The sequence below is a fragment of the Dunckerocampus dactyliophorus genome, chromosome 2 (assembly GCF_027744805.1).
Source record: "Dunckerocampus dactyliophorus isolate RoL2022-P2 chromosome 2, RoL_Ddac_1.1, whole genome shotgun sequence".
Classification (NCBI taxonomy): domain Eukaryota; kingdom Metazoa; phylum Chordata; class Actinopteri; order Syngnathiformes; family Syngnathidae; genus Dunckerocampus; species Dunckerocampus dactyliophorus.
The window spans coordinates 9029894-9046677 of record NC_072820.1 but is presented as its reverse complement, the minus strand read 5'-3'; the positions used below and the strand labels follow the sequence as shown (position 1 = coordinate 9046677).

The following is a 16784-nucleotide window of genomic DNA, read 5'->3' as shown; positions in this document are numbered from 1 at the left end:
TGATGTTCAAACCACAATGAGGAGGGACGACTGCATTTGTATTTGTCCAGAGTTTCATACGACGCACAATACTTTGTTCTGAGACGGATTTTTATTCCACAAAGACATGTGCAGCCTTTCAAATGTATTCTTTTTTTGTGAATTAATTAAGACTCACCTGTATTATTTGTTGATTTTTTTTTATGAGCATTTTGTTGGGACAAAATGTTTGAAATAAATATGGCACTTGTTGTCTAACTTACATTGCATATGGCAGTGTTTATCTTATTTTGCGCAAACGGTGTTTACTTGTGAAATGCATGCAGTGGCATCACAGTAAAAGAAGCATAATGTGTTCAGTACGAGACATTAATTCGAGGGAAGAGCTGCTGCCATAATCAGTATCGGTTAATGTCGGTATCAAAGTGCTGGACAATATCGGTACCAAAGCCGATATCAAGCATCTCAGCTACCAAGCATCAGATAAGGAAACCCGACTTATATTTTCTGTACAGAAGAAAAATGCACTGTAATTAGTACAACAAATATATCAATATTTTTCATTAATTTTATAAAATACCAAAATAGCAACTGCACGGTGACCTAGTGGTTAGCATGGATATCTGGAAGATGGTTCGAATCTCCGTTTGGGATTCTCTGTGTCGAGTTTGCATGTTTTCTCCGGGTACTCCAGTTTCCTCCCCCATTCCAGAAATATGTACAGTATGTTAGGTTAATCGGAGACTCAAATTGTCCATAGTTTTGAACGTGAGTGTGAATGGTTGTTTGTCTATATGTGCCCTGCGATTGGCTGGCGACCAGTCCAGGGTGTACCCCGTCTCTCGCCCGAAGCCAGCTGGGATAAGCTCCAGCCTTTAGACATAAATTGATATTTTCAATGTGGCATGGATGTCATGTTTTGGCATTGAACAATTTTTTTTTTTGGAAGACATGATTTGCCGCTCATATTGTTTGAGTAGTTGTTAGTGCTGCAGTTAATAACCCCCACAGGTTATTATGCCGGGTATTAAATATACAAAGCTGACAAGAACCCCACAGCGTAATACAACCATCACCTCTGGTCTGTACTATTTAATAAAAGAGTGGCTTGATAACCATCATCCTTATGTTGACACATGAAATGCAGCGTATCCATCTAAGGCAAAAAAACTGTCGTCTTCTGAAGTCAGCTGATGTTATCGCCCGTCTTAATTGCAGCTGTCTGATCCGGTGTCAACTTAGCGTCCCCGCTCCCCCGCCCCCAGCGTTATTTTAGAAGTTGTGTTCTTTTAAGGCAAAACGAGGATAGGTTCTTGCATGAAGTGTCCACAAAGTGCAGTGTATGACAGTGCCGTGTTGGGTGGATTAAAGCAGGGGTGTCCAAAGTGCAGCCCAGGGGGCCCATTTACAGCCCGGGCGGGACTGCTTTTTTATTGGCCATTCTAAAAATACGATTAAACAACAAAATTTCAAAAAACAACAGCAAAAATTGAAAAAAAAAACAGGATTTTTCCAAGAATAAAGACAAAATATTAAGGGAGTAGAGTCATTATATTAACAGGAAAAATAGTTGAAATATTACAGGAAAAAAAGTTGTAATATAAGAAACAAACCAAACAAAGAATTAAGTTGAAATTTTTCGGAAAATTAGGTTGGGTAAATGCTATGATGTTATGATCATAAAGTCAAAATATTATGAGAATAAGTCATATAAGTATGAGGGAAAAAAATGATACGTTAATATTTGTAAAAAAAAAAAAAACAGTCAAAAAGTAATGTCAGGAGAAACAGTCCATAATAATAACAACAATATGCTTTGTCACTGATCAAATGAATGAATTTTATATGTGTAAATATATATATATACATTATATGAAATATTTTGTTTGGGTTGGCGGCCCCAGCATCTTTTGATTTTTCAGCATGCGGCCCTTAGTGGAAATAGTTTGGACACCCCTGGATTAAAGCATAAATAGTGTAAAAGGGAAAATGCAAAAGAAAGGATGCCGTGGCTGGAAGTCTAAACATTGATCACTTTCGGCTGTCTCACGAGATCATTTAAAGAGGGGGTGGCGACGTGGTTGATCTCATGTGTCGCTGCTCCGACACGCTGTAGGAAGAAATGGCGGTACAGACCTTTACTCTCTCCATTCCGCTCATCTTTTACCATCATTAGTTACACCTGGAAAGGTCACTTCCATGACTAAAAAAGCTCCCTACTCACTCTTTGTGACAAGATGCCAACAGGATCGCTGCTCTAAGGCTGTGATGAAGCAAGGAGATGAATGCTCTGCAGTCTACGTAGCCCATTAGCTAAGTGTGGAATTCATCTCGTGTGATGTGTTACAGATGTCATGGTTGAAATGATCATCTTCAGGCTTCCGAAAATCCCGATTCCACCTTTTTTGTGGTGAAATGACGACCTTTTAAAGTAAAGTCTGAAAAGCTAAATGAGATTTTTTTAGCCTCAGCCTGCACTGAAACTTAAACTTGTTTCCAATGATTTCTAGATCCCGTATTGAGCCAAATTGTGTTTTTAATGATGTTCTAAATCAGTGGTTCCCGAACTTTTTATAGTCGCATACGCCTTCAGACATTTGACTTGAAGCCATGTGCCCCCTACTCCTGGACAATTTAAAAACATAAACCTTAATAACCTTCATTGACTTAAAATATTGCACATAAATGGCGAATTCATTTTATAGTAATTCCGGGTCAAAAATGTGTATTTTGCGTGGTCAACCTTTGATAATGTTTCATATGACCACTGCTAAATAGATAAGTAATCATCCTACATATCTTTTATTCCACTTTGATGTTGGCATCCTTCTGTTTGGAAGGGTTTAAGGTTACGGTTTAAGTCTGCCTATTAATTTAATAGTAAATTGAAGGGGGAAGTTTAACAATCATGATAAAGCAATATCCGAAGTACAAAAATACATACAACCAACGATAAAGCCTCATTTTCGGGTTTCGGGGGAATACCCTCTCTCAGTGACAGGTTTTCGCCGCTGCGCCGTGCGGCGATGGGAACACCAAATGATTAAACATGATTAAACACTTTTAACACACAAAATAATCACCCAACTTACTTATTTGCTCATATAATGCACACAGCGCAATGAACAAGTTCACTGTCTCCTTTCTCCTTGTGCAGTGAGGTATTCAGGCGCACTCATAATTGTGAGCGTTAGGTGCTAATTGTTTTTCATTTTTATTCACGTACCCCCCCATGACAATTGCTGTGCCCCTAGGGGTACACGTACCCCACTTTGGGAACCTAGGTTCTAAATGTTATGTGTCCCTAGAGCCTGTTTAGGTCACCAAAACAAAAATCGCCACAAAGCTTCCTTCCTCATGGGCATGATACTGCCTTTGACTCGCCCCTAGCTTGATGAGCCCGCCCAGTGTATACACCCACCACTTCATGGAGAACAAAAAAGAGAGGCTTCGCTACACATCTTTAAAATAAACTCAGCTACACACGTGGGAGCATTATGTTTGATCATTGTCAGGCTTAAAAGATATGGTTCAGGTTCCTCATTTGTCCAAAAGTTATGGTTGCTGTTTCTATGCTGCTGTTGTTGACAGATGTAGCGTTAGCACCTACTGGCTATGTGAAATCAATGCGCCTAAAATGCGCTTAAAATAATCAGAATAAGGCAAAGTATTACATGTTATCATGAATGTACCTGTTAATACATGATCACAGCATGCATATAAAACAATAAACCGATGTTAGAGGGTTTTTTTTTTAAAGGGATTTATCGTCGAAATAGGTGGGTTCCGTGACGTCCATTGTTAGCGCCGTCATGTTAACTCGCTTTCTCTTTTTAGAACGTACAGAAAAGGGACAGAAATATGTGTTCAATGTGGATGATGGGCAAAATCTTTAAAAAAAAGTTGAAAAAAAGTTTAAAAAAAAGTTTTCCTTTAAGAAAGAACGTTTACAGTATAGAGAGCACCTGATTTTTACAGGCAAGTGTTTATCACAAAGACATGAAAAAAATTTACCTTTTCCTTCCGCCCACTTCCAGCATCCCACTCATGTCTTTAAAGAAGGGTTGGATAAGGCTAAGGTGTGTTTTTAGCATGTGCAGCAGTTTTTGTGTTTGTTTTTGATCCTGCATCGTTTGTGCGATTGCAGCACTTTTAATTTGTAGCATTTTCCCATTGCATGTGTTTTATGGTGTTTGTGTGGTTGTGGTTGTGGATCGTTTCCATGTTTGGAGCATTTGGATGTTGCTGCACGTCAGCCATGGCATCACACGCTCAGGAGAGGACTTAACATTAGGCAAACACAGGCCTAAACATCCCCCCCCCCGTCCCAAACGTCTCATTAAAAAGTGATTATTGATTTTTTTTTCCTTTGATTTAAAGTACATAATACTGTTTTAGTCTTAATTCACGTGCTTAAAACGACATGAAAATGCGTAAGCTGTCACGATCGTTTCGAGTGGTCCCCCTTCCCTTCTCATGCAATGGACTATTCCATGTTGCCGCGCATGGGCACATTGATTCCGGAAAACGGGAGCAAAGCAAACTTGTCGGCACGGTTTGGAGAAAACTGATGCAGAGTTACCCCGGTGGCGCGAAGAAGAGAAGAAGGTGAGAGGCAAACAAACAGATTTGATCCAAACTACCAATCGGACAGCCAGGAGAATGCAGTAGTTTTAGGGATGAAGCTGAGATTGATGCTTTTCATCACAAAGATGTGAGAATTAAAGCGGTAAACTGTATTAAATGTTGCTTAATGTTCATTAATCTAATTTAATTTCTAATAATTTAATTTTAAAATTGAAATTAAATGCCTCAAGGCTGGAATGTGGACACTGTGACACTATTACGGGACATCTGACACTTCAAATTGTTGAACAACACTATAATATGGAAGCTTTAATGGAAGACTCAACTTGGAGTAGTACAGACATAGCAAGCATTCTCAAAGAATGGTCGTAATATGAAAAGCTTCGTGTTTCATATACTTGGAGCCTAATAAAATATACAATGTATTTATTTCATAAGGGGAAATAAGTGAGCCCGAAAAAGAAAGAAAACTGCCTTTCACATTGCCCTCCATTCCCAAAATGTAACTAACATGTGTATCCCACATGCTAAACAAGCCTTGTGTCTGAGACTGCGCAGAATATCATAACGTAAACAGGACTTTATCTCAGAGTCCAGCCGCACAGGCCCGTTGCTGCCACTGACGATTACAAGTGATGCTACAAAACCAGTGTTTGACTTTCATGCTGTGATGAGAAGGATGTGCATTAATGCAGTGAACACACAGGCCTTTGTAGTGTAGAAATGTGCCTGGTCCGTTTGGATGTGCATTTTTGACATGTTGTGTGGCTACCCATAAAGTAAACTACCAAATGCCGTATAAACGGCTTCTTACAGTCTTATTATATCACTAAGTTCTTAGCTCTAGGGCCGCTGATTATTTACGATTAGGATTATTGTAGGGTCCTGTGAGTCAAAACAATTTGAAAAAAACACTATCACACTGCTCCATTTATGAGGGCTTGGGGGGAAATACGGACAAGAAAACAGTTGAAGGTTTATAGCAGACCTCGGGCAGATTCAACATTAGCCTGTTCTAAAAATATTGATATTCTTCATAAAGTGTACTCCCCGGTCATGTTATTCAAACACTGCGGGAGTCCAACTGTCTTTATAACGTGTTTTTGTCCCCATTGTCCCCCAGCTCCGTTGCCCCGTCTATGATGTCATCAGCAGTTGACTCTGTAGTTCTTTGCGAAGTAACAGAGTAATGCCACAAGTCTCTGCTTTTTCTCATTGATCTCGGCTGCTAAATAACCCACAATGGAGCCAAAGGACGTTACCTGTGCCGCTATTGAATACAACAAATAACTCATAGCTTTGGACCTTCTGGAATGGACTAACGATCCTAATCAAGGTTCCACTGTATGTCTAACGTCTAGTGACAGTCGGTACAAAATGTTATTGATGGGGCGTACCGGCAATTGAGGAGGGTTAGGGTAAAAATATGACCTTTTTCACAATATAGGATGTGTAGCCTGTAACCTATACTGCACCTATACAGTGATGTCTGAGTGTGTGTGTGTGTGTGTGTGTGTGTGTGTGTGTGTGTGCAGAGGCACCTCAAAACAGAAATATAAAAGATAAAAGAGAGTAAATGAGAAGGCTTTTAATTACCGCCTGTGTTTCTGTATGATGTCAATGGGCCTGTTGACAGCACACGGTGATCCCCATATGTTCCCGCTCCGCACAGTGATCGTCCGCTCCATGGAGTAACAGAACCCACAGTTGGTTGGCACACTCATGATTCCTTCTCGCTTTCTCTATAACCCGTCGTCAGCCTCCTCTTCTGGGCTGCTTGCTTCTTCTCCTCAGCTCGGGGCTGCTCTCATGCCTGGAAAACCTGGGTAGCTTCCTCGTCTGTCTGTCGGACCGTCCCTTTCTCTGCGCCTTCCCGGGAGTTGTCATTCCCTCTGGCCGCAGTGGACACCAGCTCTAGGAACAGTGGTCACAGAGCAGCGCCGGGCCACCTCGGGTGATGCAATCCACGCTGCTGTATTCCTCTTGACAGTGGGAATGAATTTGGAATAAATGGCTTCCGGAGCACCTGGATTCCTCGAGTGTGAGCAGCCTACTTCCAGCTGTCTGTCTTGTTTTTGTCCCGCAGCAGGCTTAAAAAGAAAAGATTGCATCCCACTCAGTGGTGCTCCATTAATGGGTCCCCAGTGTGCATCTTGTCTTTGCTTCAGGTCTAAATGTGGCGCTGCTGCCCTCTCCCCCCTCTGCCTTTGGATGTGCCTGCTCTCTCTCACTCTCTCTCTTGCTCTTCTTCTATTTCACTCTGCTTCCTCTGCTCCCCTTGGGCTACTGCACCTTTTAATCACACAACAAACACAAACAGGTCCTTCCTTTCCTTCCACCAAGTTGGTCCGCTGCTCCGGTCACTCACTGCTCATGTCTAGATCTTTTTCTTTCGGTCCGTTTGGTTGAGTTCTCTGCAAAATGTGCGTGTATATAAATATATATGTGTGTGTGTGTGTGTGTGTGTGTATGTGCGTCAGTGAGCAAATGTGTGTGGGCATGTGACCCAGCAAGTGTGTGCGCGTGTGTGCGTGTGTGTGTATCACACACAAGGGGAACAAGTTTGAGACTGAGGTCAGAGCTAAGAAAGAGGGCGGGATCCAAGCCAGCATGGGTTCTGCCTTCCCCAAATGTTTGAGCCATTTTAACCCCTTCCTGCTCTCTCGCCCACATACAATCACAGGACGGGGATCTCCCTGTTATGCTTTCCAGATGGAGTGCGTGTGTGTGTGTCAGGTTTGTCTTTGATTATGTTGGGTAAAGAGATTAATGACAGGATGAATATGATCGGGTATTACAATAAGGAGCTACTGCACACACATACAGTATATACAACATGTACAGTATGTTCTCATGCACAAGCACACAAGGTCAGCCATGGCCAGGGGCAATGTATTTTTGAAGACCAGAAATGTGAAAAGTAAATATGAAACCGTAGCTGGTCGACCTTCCGTGTGCTGCTTTGGAAAACTTAAACAGGAAATATTTGACATAAGATCAGCGAGATGGGGGAGCCATGGATCGACATGCTATGTTCCCACAGTTAGATTAGTTTTATTATTATTAGGTTTAAAGAATCATCCCTTTTAATGAATCAGGGGCCGTGAAAGATGGAAAAGAGGAAGTTATTCGATGAATGGATAGGCCTTTCAGCTTCAGTTTGCTTTCTTCTACTATTCCGTTTTATGGCAGATTTCTGTAGCCACAGCCCTCACGTCTCATAAATCTGAATTTATCCTACGTTTTCAGGAAAAATACGCTTCAACTGTCATCATGTAAGCCGTGACCATACCACGCAACACCTCACAAGATCTGAGTTCAGAAAGCATCAGAGGATTAATCCTGCACACGCTTTTGCTTCGACATTTTTCTGATCCTCATTCAGAAATCCTCCTTTCCAAAGAAGGTGTCAAGCAGGTATGATAAGAAACAAAGAATTACACCTGTTTAAGGTAAGCAAACACACACAAAATAGTCAAAAAAGAAGTCGTAGGCAGGGGTGTCCAACGTGCGTCCTGGGGGTCATTTGCAGCCCTGCGGCTTGTTTTTTATTGGCCCGTGGCACCATGTAGAAATAAAAGCAAACTAAAAAATAGTGAAAAATAGAGCAAAAAGGCAGAATGTGAAGAAAAAACGAAATGTTGATACAGTAGTACCTCGCATAACGTAAACCTCCTTTTACGCAAATTCCACTGAACGTAAAGAAGTATTTGCATCGTATTACGGAAGAAAGTTCCGTATAACGTAAAGCGTCAAGTCAGTGCAACTTTATTAATGCCTAAAGTCGGTGCAAGTTCAGACTAACACTTGGTGACAACTTCTGACACTTCACGCTCTCATTGGCTGATTATCGGGGCACCGCCTCCGCTCTCATCTCATTGGCTGATTATCGGGGCACCGCCTCCGCTCTCATCTCATTGGCTGATTATCGGGGCACCGCCTACGCTCTCATCTCATTGGCTGAGTTATACAGGACGTACGTGAGTTTGTGTGAGACACAGGCTTGTCCCTTCAACCTCCCTTCCTCTTCGTAGTTGCCCTGAAACTAACTTAAACAATTAAGTTACAAATTAAAATGTTGTACACAGCATCATCGTGTAGTGCGTGTGCGTTTGTCTGTGAGACCAGCTGGCTCTTAAACTCTTTGAGTCACGTTTCGACTCAGGCTAGTCCTCCTCCTCCTCCTTCTGGCTCCACCTGCGCTCCTAATCAAGACATCTCGTGAACGGTAGGATTGTTTTTGTTTTTCAGTTTTATTCATTTACAGTAACCTTATTTATTACCTTATTTTATATTGGAATGTTACTGTACTATGTTTATGCTAATGTTTTCTTATATTTTCCCACCATATTTGGTGGACTTTGAATATTTTGAAGGGAAGATAAGTTTGGGAAGTTTGGGAAGATCTTGGAACGCATTAGGCTATTTACATGTATTTTACGCTTCGTATAACATAAAATCCCTATAACATAAAGGTTCTCGGAACGGATTATTTACGTTGTAGGGGCGTCTACTGTACTAATAACTAATAACAAAACCGAGCTTTGTCTTGAAATAGGTATAAACCATTTTTGTAGCCTTAAGAATCGGATTTATATCTACATACGAAAGAGGCCTGGGTCGCATTCGAAAAAAATTGAAATTGTACTGCTCACATTCACATGAAAAAAAATCAGACAGAGGTCACATATGAGAGTGTGAATGTATGATAGATATGAGAGATGTCCGTTGGAAAAATTCAGCTAAATCTGAGGCCGACTAGAATCCTGGAACGGATTTGGCCTTAGAGGGTCCACTATACATTTATTAGTAGGTAAGCAGAAATTTAAAAATCATATTTAATATACTATTTCCTGGTTGTCATTGACTAGCTTCCACAAAATGAGCATCTCTGCACAAACGCTACATCATGTGACACCCCATAATGTAACTCACTGTCAAAAAAAATGCTGAATATTTAACGCTGAATACATGTTTTACAAGAAAACACTATATGATTACATTATTACTTGAATTATTTTTGTAAAAAACATAATTGGCAATTAAGTCTTACGTCACATTGACGATAACTTCAGCACAGAGATTTCCTAATCAATCATGACTGATAAAGCAAATCTTAGCAGCATAAACAAGCTTTGGTCCAAGCCTTACAATTTCCATTTCAATGGGCTTCGGGCTTTCTGTGCAATGAGATGAGCTAATACGGTGGTACCTCAATTTTCGTTATTAATTTGTTCCAAAAGATCTAACGAAAACCCAATCGTTTCAAAAATGGAGGCAATTTTTCCCGTAGGAAGTAATACAAGTCCATTGATCAGTTCCAGACTTCCAGACTAGCTTGTTACATGCATGATAGTACAAAAACCGAGGCAAAATTTCTGTGCACATTTTCGACGAAAACCGAATCATACGAAAACCCAGGCGTATGAAAACCGAGGTTTGACTGTATCTCCATAAATGGACACTACGAGCTGCCCTGAACTGTATGACCTTGTATGATCTGGTTGGTAAATCAATCAATCCAATCATCACATCAGCAGACATCCCAAGCAGTTCAGTCTTAATACATTATGTTTATCTGAACCAGCTCTGAAGGATAAATGAACTCACATGCAACTCTCAAATTAGTATTTTTTTTGTCATGGGTGTTTTCATATCTTGCTACACTGAGAGCAAACCATACAACTGCTGTGGGATTTTTTTCCCTCTTGAAAACTTAATTATATGCTTTAATTTGATTTACAGGGTCTGTGTTTGGAGTAGTCAAAAAAAAACTACCACGTGGGGCAAGTTCTGCACAAAAAGATCCAATCTTTGATGGAATTATGGTTAAAAATGTGTCAATATACTGAAAAAAGATCGAAATACATTAAGGATGCGGGCAAATGATTGCTTCCTGCCAACTTTATGTTGCTTTTTTTTACTCTTTAGCTTCTACTCCATTTAAAAAAAAAATCAAAATTAAGTTCAGATGAATCTGTTACTTGATCATGAGACCAAACCACAACTAAAGCACAGTTTCTATGGTGGAAATCCATCTAAAGAGTGTCCAAAAACATTTGACATATATTTTGACAAAGCAGCCTCAATATTTGCTTAACGCTCTGGTTGCCATTCCTATGCAAACATTTTATTGGCATGGGACAAACTAGAAAAATGAATCAATGGACCATATAAACCTCATGAAGGGATGCATTTGCATTCAATTTTAGAGCAATTTCAACACTTAAAATGAGAGTAAAACTGTTGTTGTGTGAGAAGTTCACAAAAAAAGTGCATAGTCTAGCAGCCTTTGGCAATGGCTGGCACACACACACGCACACACACACACACAGACCTGCAGCAAAGCAGATGATTTCCCAGTGTTACATGTACTGTACGTGCGTCAGCAGTGTGGAAGGCAGTTGAAGCTTGAAGAAACACAGACACCGACTGTTTGCTTCTGCTCAGGATCACCTCCTCAAACACTTGAAAAGGAGGGTTGAGGTGATGAGGCGAGTCAGCCACTGAAAGTCATCATCCACTGCAGCTAAACATTGCAGCTTATCAAAGCCATCAGGTCAATTTTTGCAAAGGGGCCATCATGACATCATGTGTTGGCTCCACACGGACACGGGCAGCATTCCTGCGTAACGAGCTCTTTTCAAAGTGTGTGTTGGAGCTGCTGCCTGTCAGACGTCATCATGTCTTAGGTTGTCCAACAAAGACAACCGTGCTAAATGAAAAGGGCACCAACATACCGCAACCTGACCACTCAGAGCACAGACCTCCACCGAAACTGATTTGTTGGAGTGAACAATAAGGACATAGGAAATGATGCTGTTCCACTCCAGTACTGGAGGTGGCGGTGATATACCGTACATTAAAAAGTGGGGGCAAACTTCTCCTTCTACTAGATATCAAGGATCACTGACATCACTTGGCCCCAATGCAGGTGAATCATCATGACAAATAACGACAAAAAGTAGAACTAAATTCCTCTTACTGTATGTTTATCTAGATCTAGAAAATTAAATTCCTCCATCCCCGTGCTTCAGGTGGCCACCTTCCTGCAATTAAAGGGCCTTCCAATATCTGGCAGCAATAACATAGTCATCATAAAGTTCACCAACAAAAAAAGGTGGCATTGCTGAGGCAGAAATACAAGCTGAAAGGCACAAACGTCTACATCAATGGGCATCCCACGAAACGCAAAGCTGACATTGCCATGAAAGCACGTGGCTTCAGGAAGCAGGGGAAACCGCAAGTTAAATGGGGGGCGGGAGGAAGCAAAAGTACTTGTACGTTGTTTTTTTATAGTCTCCGATTGGATACTGATCCTTCTTTTAAAAAATCATAATAAGCTTTTGTTACAAACATGAATTTGTGGATTTGATTATGGTTATGAAAATATCATTAAAAATAATACAACTAAAGTATTGCTGAATTTACTTTTTTATTACACAGCATGACCAACAATACTGTTTGGCTTCTGTAACAAACCTCCGTGAGTCAGGTCCCTAATCCTATAAAAGAACCAATAAAAGTCCATCCAATGGGTATGCAAAATACTTTTAGGGTAGGACTAATCATTTGACATGGTTATAGATCAATTTGTGCTGTGATTTAGAATACCTGACAAATCTCTGAGGGCCCTATGACATCCGTTTTATTTTTTCACAAATTCCGTTTGTTCCGTTTTCATTTTTTTAGAATTCTGTGTTTTTACCTTTTACATTTATTTTACCAGCATGGAGTGTGTGCTATTTGGGTTAGTGAATAAAATGTCCATGAATGAAATGCAAAAACCCTTCATCATTGGCTCATTTTGTGTCTCAGATGTCAGTCTCAGCACATATTGCTACAAGAAGCTTGTGATTAAGGAAGATGTAGTCACAGACGCAACTCCAATGGCGTTATTAATGTAAGATATTTTTATGACGCCGTTATTTTGTTTACACAATTAGACAAATGTGACAAGAAGCGCTCTTATTTTGAAGGCCGGAAATGAGTTGTGTGTGTTGAGAATGGCGAAACGAGCTGAACGTGCCTCTCGTCTTTTTTCACTCAGAACCTGCACGTCGTCAGTGGGCGTTGTGAAATGGTCCTTACATCCAAGCGGTAAAACACAACACGGTGAAAATATACTCATCCAGCCTGAGTCGCACACACACACACACACACACACAGCTGCACTAGTACACTGTGCTAAACAAAGCTAAACCCGCTAGCTTCCATTCATGCTCCGTAACACAGGAGTTTCCAAGGTTTTTCGCCGCTGTTTCAAAATATTTACGAGTGTTTCTGATGAGATTCCGCCACGATTGAGCGGCCTGCCGGGAACGTAATTCCCCACACGAACTTACCCTCTTCTCACTAAGACATAATTTCATTCACATGTCACTTTCCGTGAGATTCCACGTTTAACAGTAAATTCAGTTTTTAGTGGCCAATTCCGTCCGCAATTCCGTTAACGCGGAAATCATAGATCGGTGCAGCAGGTGCATGACCGCACCTACCGTTTTGGAGGATGGCCCAAAGTTACGAACATTATGCGGCAACCGGATTGGCCCGATCTCGTGGCGGAAGCCGATATTATCCAATCTTCAAAATACAGCGGATCGGCAGCCGATCCCGCTCCTGAAGATCGGATCGGGACATCCCTAGTTGTTATTTTAACTTCTGTTTGCCTCTTGATACAGTATATATTTACACCTTCCTTTCTTTCCCACAGAAGTGAATAGTAAATGATCAAATATAAGCAAAATTAAAATATTGCAAGTGTTGACATAAAATTGAATGAATTATCAGTAGCAGACATGGAGAAGGGGTCGGATCAAATAAGCTCTGCTTCTTCCTACTCCTTTTCAGACATGTGGAATTGTGCAAATGTAACCACGTGACGTAATGCAACTTGTCAAGCATGTCTGTAACAAACGAACCATAAAGTACCGTACCATACCGTCATGCAAATCTCAAATTGTGAACAGGCAGTCACAGGAGGCGTCATCTTAAGGCTATGTTTATCTCAGTTACGTGAACCACCATGTATCATAGTAAAAGCTATCAGTGTGTCATGTCATGATTCATTAGCTCGCCATCTGCTAGCATGACGACGATGTTTGGGGCTCGTCTGACCTGCTGACTGACCGGGTGACAGACTTCTACTCACACATGCAAGCACATATTGGCACGCTGTGCTGACATACAGGGTCTCCACAGCCCATGCAAGACGCACCGCTTAGGAATATTACAGATCATGAAATAAGCAAGTGAAAGACACAATATATCCGTCCATTTTCTTCTGCTTATCCTGTTCAGAGTTGCGGGGAACTTGAGCCTATCCCAGCCGCCCTGGACTGGTCGCCGGTCTATCACAGGGCACATATAGAGACCATTTACACTGACGTTCACACATTACTGAGTGGGAACTGATGTGTCAATATTATCGGCCAATACTGGCATAAAAATTAGATACCGGTTCATATCGGTATCGGTTCTTCTGCCGGTACTGATATCGGCGCACAAGTGACGATGTCGCGCTCCACATGGCAACAAGCTCACTAGCTCAGTATCTCCCCAGTTTCGCCTTTGGATTGTAAATATGCAGCTTGCGTTGAAAGCATTGGTTATGTAAGGTGTCTTCCTTTAACACGTTTAACACATGCCGTGGTCAAGAGTGACATGGCGAATGAGCCCATTTGATCATTTCACTCATTAGTCCAGCGTTTCATACTTTGCAATTTACTTTGGTCTTCTATGGATGTTTGTGCCACATAGAAATGTGCACAAAATTTATTTGGATTCTTATTTGTGAATTTCTCTTAGGGATGAGTAGACCAGTATCCATCTAGCCGTCTATTTGTGAATTTATTTAGACTAACCTGCCTTACGTGTTGAAAGTAGCTGACAATTGGTCATGATTTTTTAATGACTTTTGCTGAGACAAAATGTTGAAAAGAACTTAAAGTGCATACTGCAGAGTTTGTCTTATTTGTTTATTTGTAAAATGCATCCAGTGGCATCACAGTAAAAGGAGCATAATGTGTAGTTTGAGGGAAGAGCTGCTGCCAATATTGGTATCGGTTGATATTGGTAATGAAGTGCTGGACAATATCAGTACTGTACATCGGATATCGGTAACAAAGCCAGTCTTGAGCATCTCTAATTATAATGCAGATAAACATCATGTCCACTTACGTGTCAACTATCAACTCAGGGATTTTAATTCCACTGATTTAAATGATTAAGAGTTCCATATTCTCAAAGTGTTTCCATTTAAGGGTGTAAAAAAAAAAAAAAAAAAAAGGTGTTACGCACAAGAAAAAGAAAAAAGAAATCATGTTCTGCCTGAGGCAAAACATGAGTCTGTTCCCCCCTCTAGTGGTTACAACAAGCAGTCATCTGACACTGTTGCATCACAGCCGAGTGAACTGAAGAAAAAGTTCTTTTTTTAGATGCACGTGCTTTGTGTACAAATGCCTTTAACGTACACTCTAGTTTAGTTTTTCTAGTTTAGCTGATAATTCAGCTGAACAAGATGTCCTGTAGGAGGAGGGGGCGCCTGTAAATTTGAGCTGTGTTGGAGCTGTCACGAGCCGTTGATCCCCAAAGGGATCGATGAGGTTCTGGAGGCGATCGGGGAAATCAGTCATGCTGAAACTATAGAGTACAGCAGTGACGCACAGAGCAGGCTGCCCAGTGCAGCCACACAGGCCATATTGACTAATATGTGTGTGGGGGGGTGTGGGGGTGTGTGAGCGTGCATACTGGGACCTCTGACATTGACACTGTTGTCCTTTAGTTGTGTAGCCTCACTTGACATGCTTCTGTTTTGGTCATTCTTGTTTACATCACAGTCAATGTCACACCCTCACCACCTTTTGTGTACTTTTAATAAAGATCCCATTTTCACTATTTAAACACCCCCCAGTGCCTGGCTCCGGTCCTACCACCTAGCTCTCCCTGCAGTCATTATCTGCATGCTAAAAGCGGCACTATCACCTTCCACATTCTCTCTATCACTGTGTCTCCGCCCCGTCGTCTGTGCATTTACCCGCTTTGTCTAAATTATCTCGCTTTCCCAGTCGGTCAACTCTTGCGCCTGCCCCCTCTTCACGTGTTCAGTCCCCACTTTAGATAAATGAAGTCTACTCAAGCTTTATGGACAGGACACCGACTGTCTTCTTGTCATATGTTAAGACGAATTGCAGTGACACTGTCAGAGCCTTAAAAAGCTATGCGGGGATAGTTGTCGTGTGTGTGTGTGTGTGTGTGTGTGTGGTGTGTATTTGTGTGTTAAAGAGAGCGAGTACAGGCTGAATGGTGTCCTGGTACTGTTTGTACAATTCAGAATAAAGCCATCTCTGTTAAAATGGACACATCTGCAGCACAACACACTTCTTTGTGTTGAACATGATATTTGACAACTACAGAAGCTCCAATTACACAATCCCCATATTTAAATAGCTTGAATACTCTTGCAACAACCATGGAAAAACAGTTAGCTTTGCAATTCCAGTTCAGAGAAGCCAGGGAGCCATCTTAATGTCCAGATCAGGTAATAAGAGAATAAAAGGCCTGTTCTGCTCCCCTCTGTGGTTTACAAGCTCATGCTTTGATCTCCTCATATGATCCAAACATGCTGGAGGAGATTGGATGACACTCTCAAGGCACATGTCTTGTGGCCAGAGTGCAAAAAATGTCTGCTGTGCAGTGGCATGGCAGCAGTCTCCAAACAGCTGTTACAAGGAAGGGTCGTCTTTTTGATGTTTGCTCAAATGAACGGTAAAAGGTAAAGGTCCCATGTTAATCTGGCAATCTCTGCACATTATATTGTCAGTCTGATCCCTGCTGGTGTAATGGTACACGCTCCTGCCTTTCACGCCAGAGGACATGGGTTCGATTGCATCAGGAAGGGCATTTAGTGTAAAAGCTGAGCCAAAACCACTCATGTGATTGACTTGCTGTGGCAACCCCTGAGAGGGAAAAGCCAAAAGGAGAAAAAAAACATATGTACATTGTCAGTCGTCTAATGAAGTCCAAACTGTCCTTGACCACATAGTTGTTATCATACTGTGCCTCACACAGACACCTCAGCTTGGGTTTGGTCAACAGACCCCAAGGAGGAACATCAGCGGACAGAGGCATTGATCCACAGAGCTTCCCCCAGGCTCTCACTGCCGTAAGAGCAGCCAGAGTACCAAACGCACCAACAACACCCACCACTTTCACAACAG

At 41.5% G+C, this 16784-nt stretch overlaps 1 protein-coding gene across 4 annotated transcripts in view; it reads right to left on the bottom strand.

Annotated features, from left to right (window-relative positions):
- pde4ca (phosphodiesterase 4C, cAMP-specific a) overlaps nucleotides 1-16784 on the bottom strand; it is a 62013-nt gene that overhangs the window by 29846 nt on the left and 15383 nt on the right. The window contains exon 1 of one of the 4 annotated variants that reach the window (XM_054767713.1): nucleotides 6163-10841. The exons of the other annotated variants lie outside the window; for them this stretch is intronic. Coding sequence (XP_054623688.1) covers nucleotides 6163-6290 — 128 coding nt within the window. The 5' untranslated portion in view covers nucleotides 6291-10841. Of the gene's footprint in view, nucleotides 1-6162; nucleotides 10842-16784 lie in introns of those variants that run through there. 4 annotated transcript variants of the gene reach the window in all.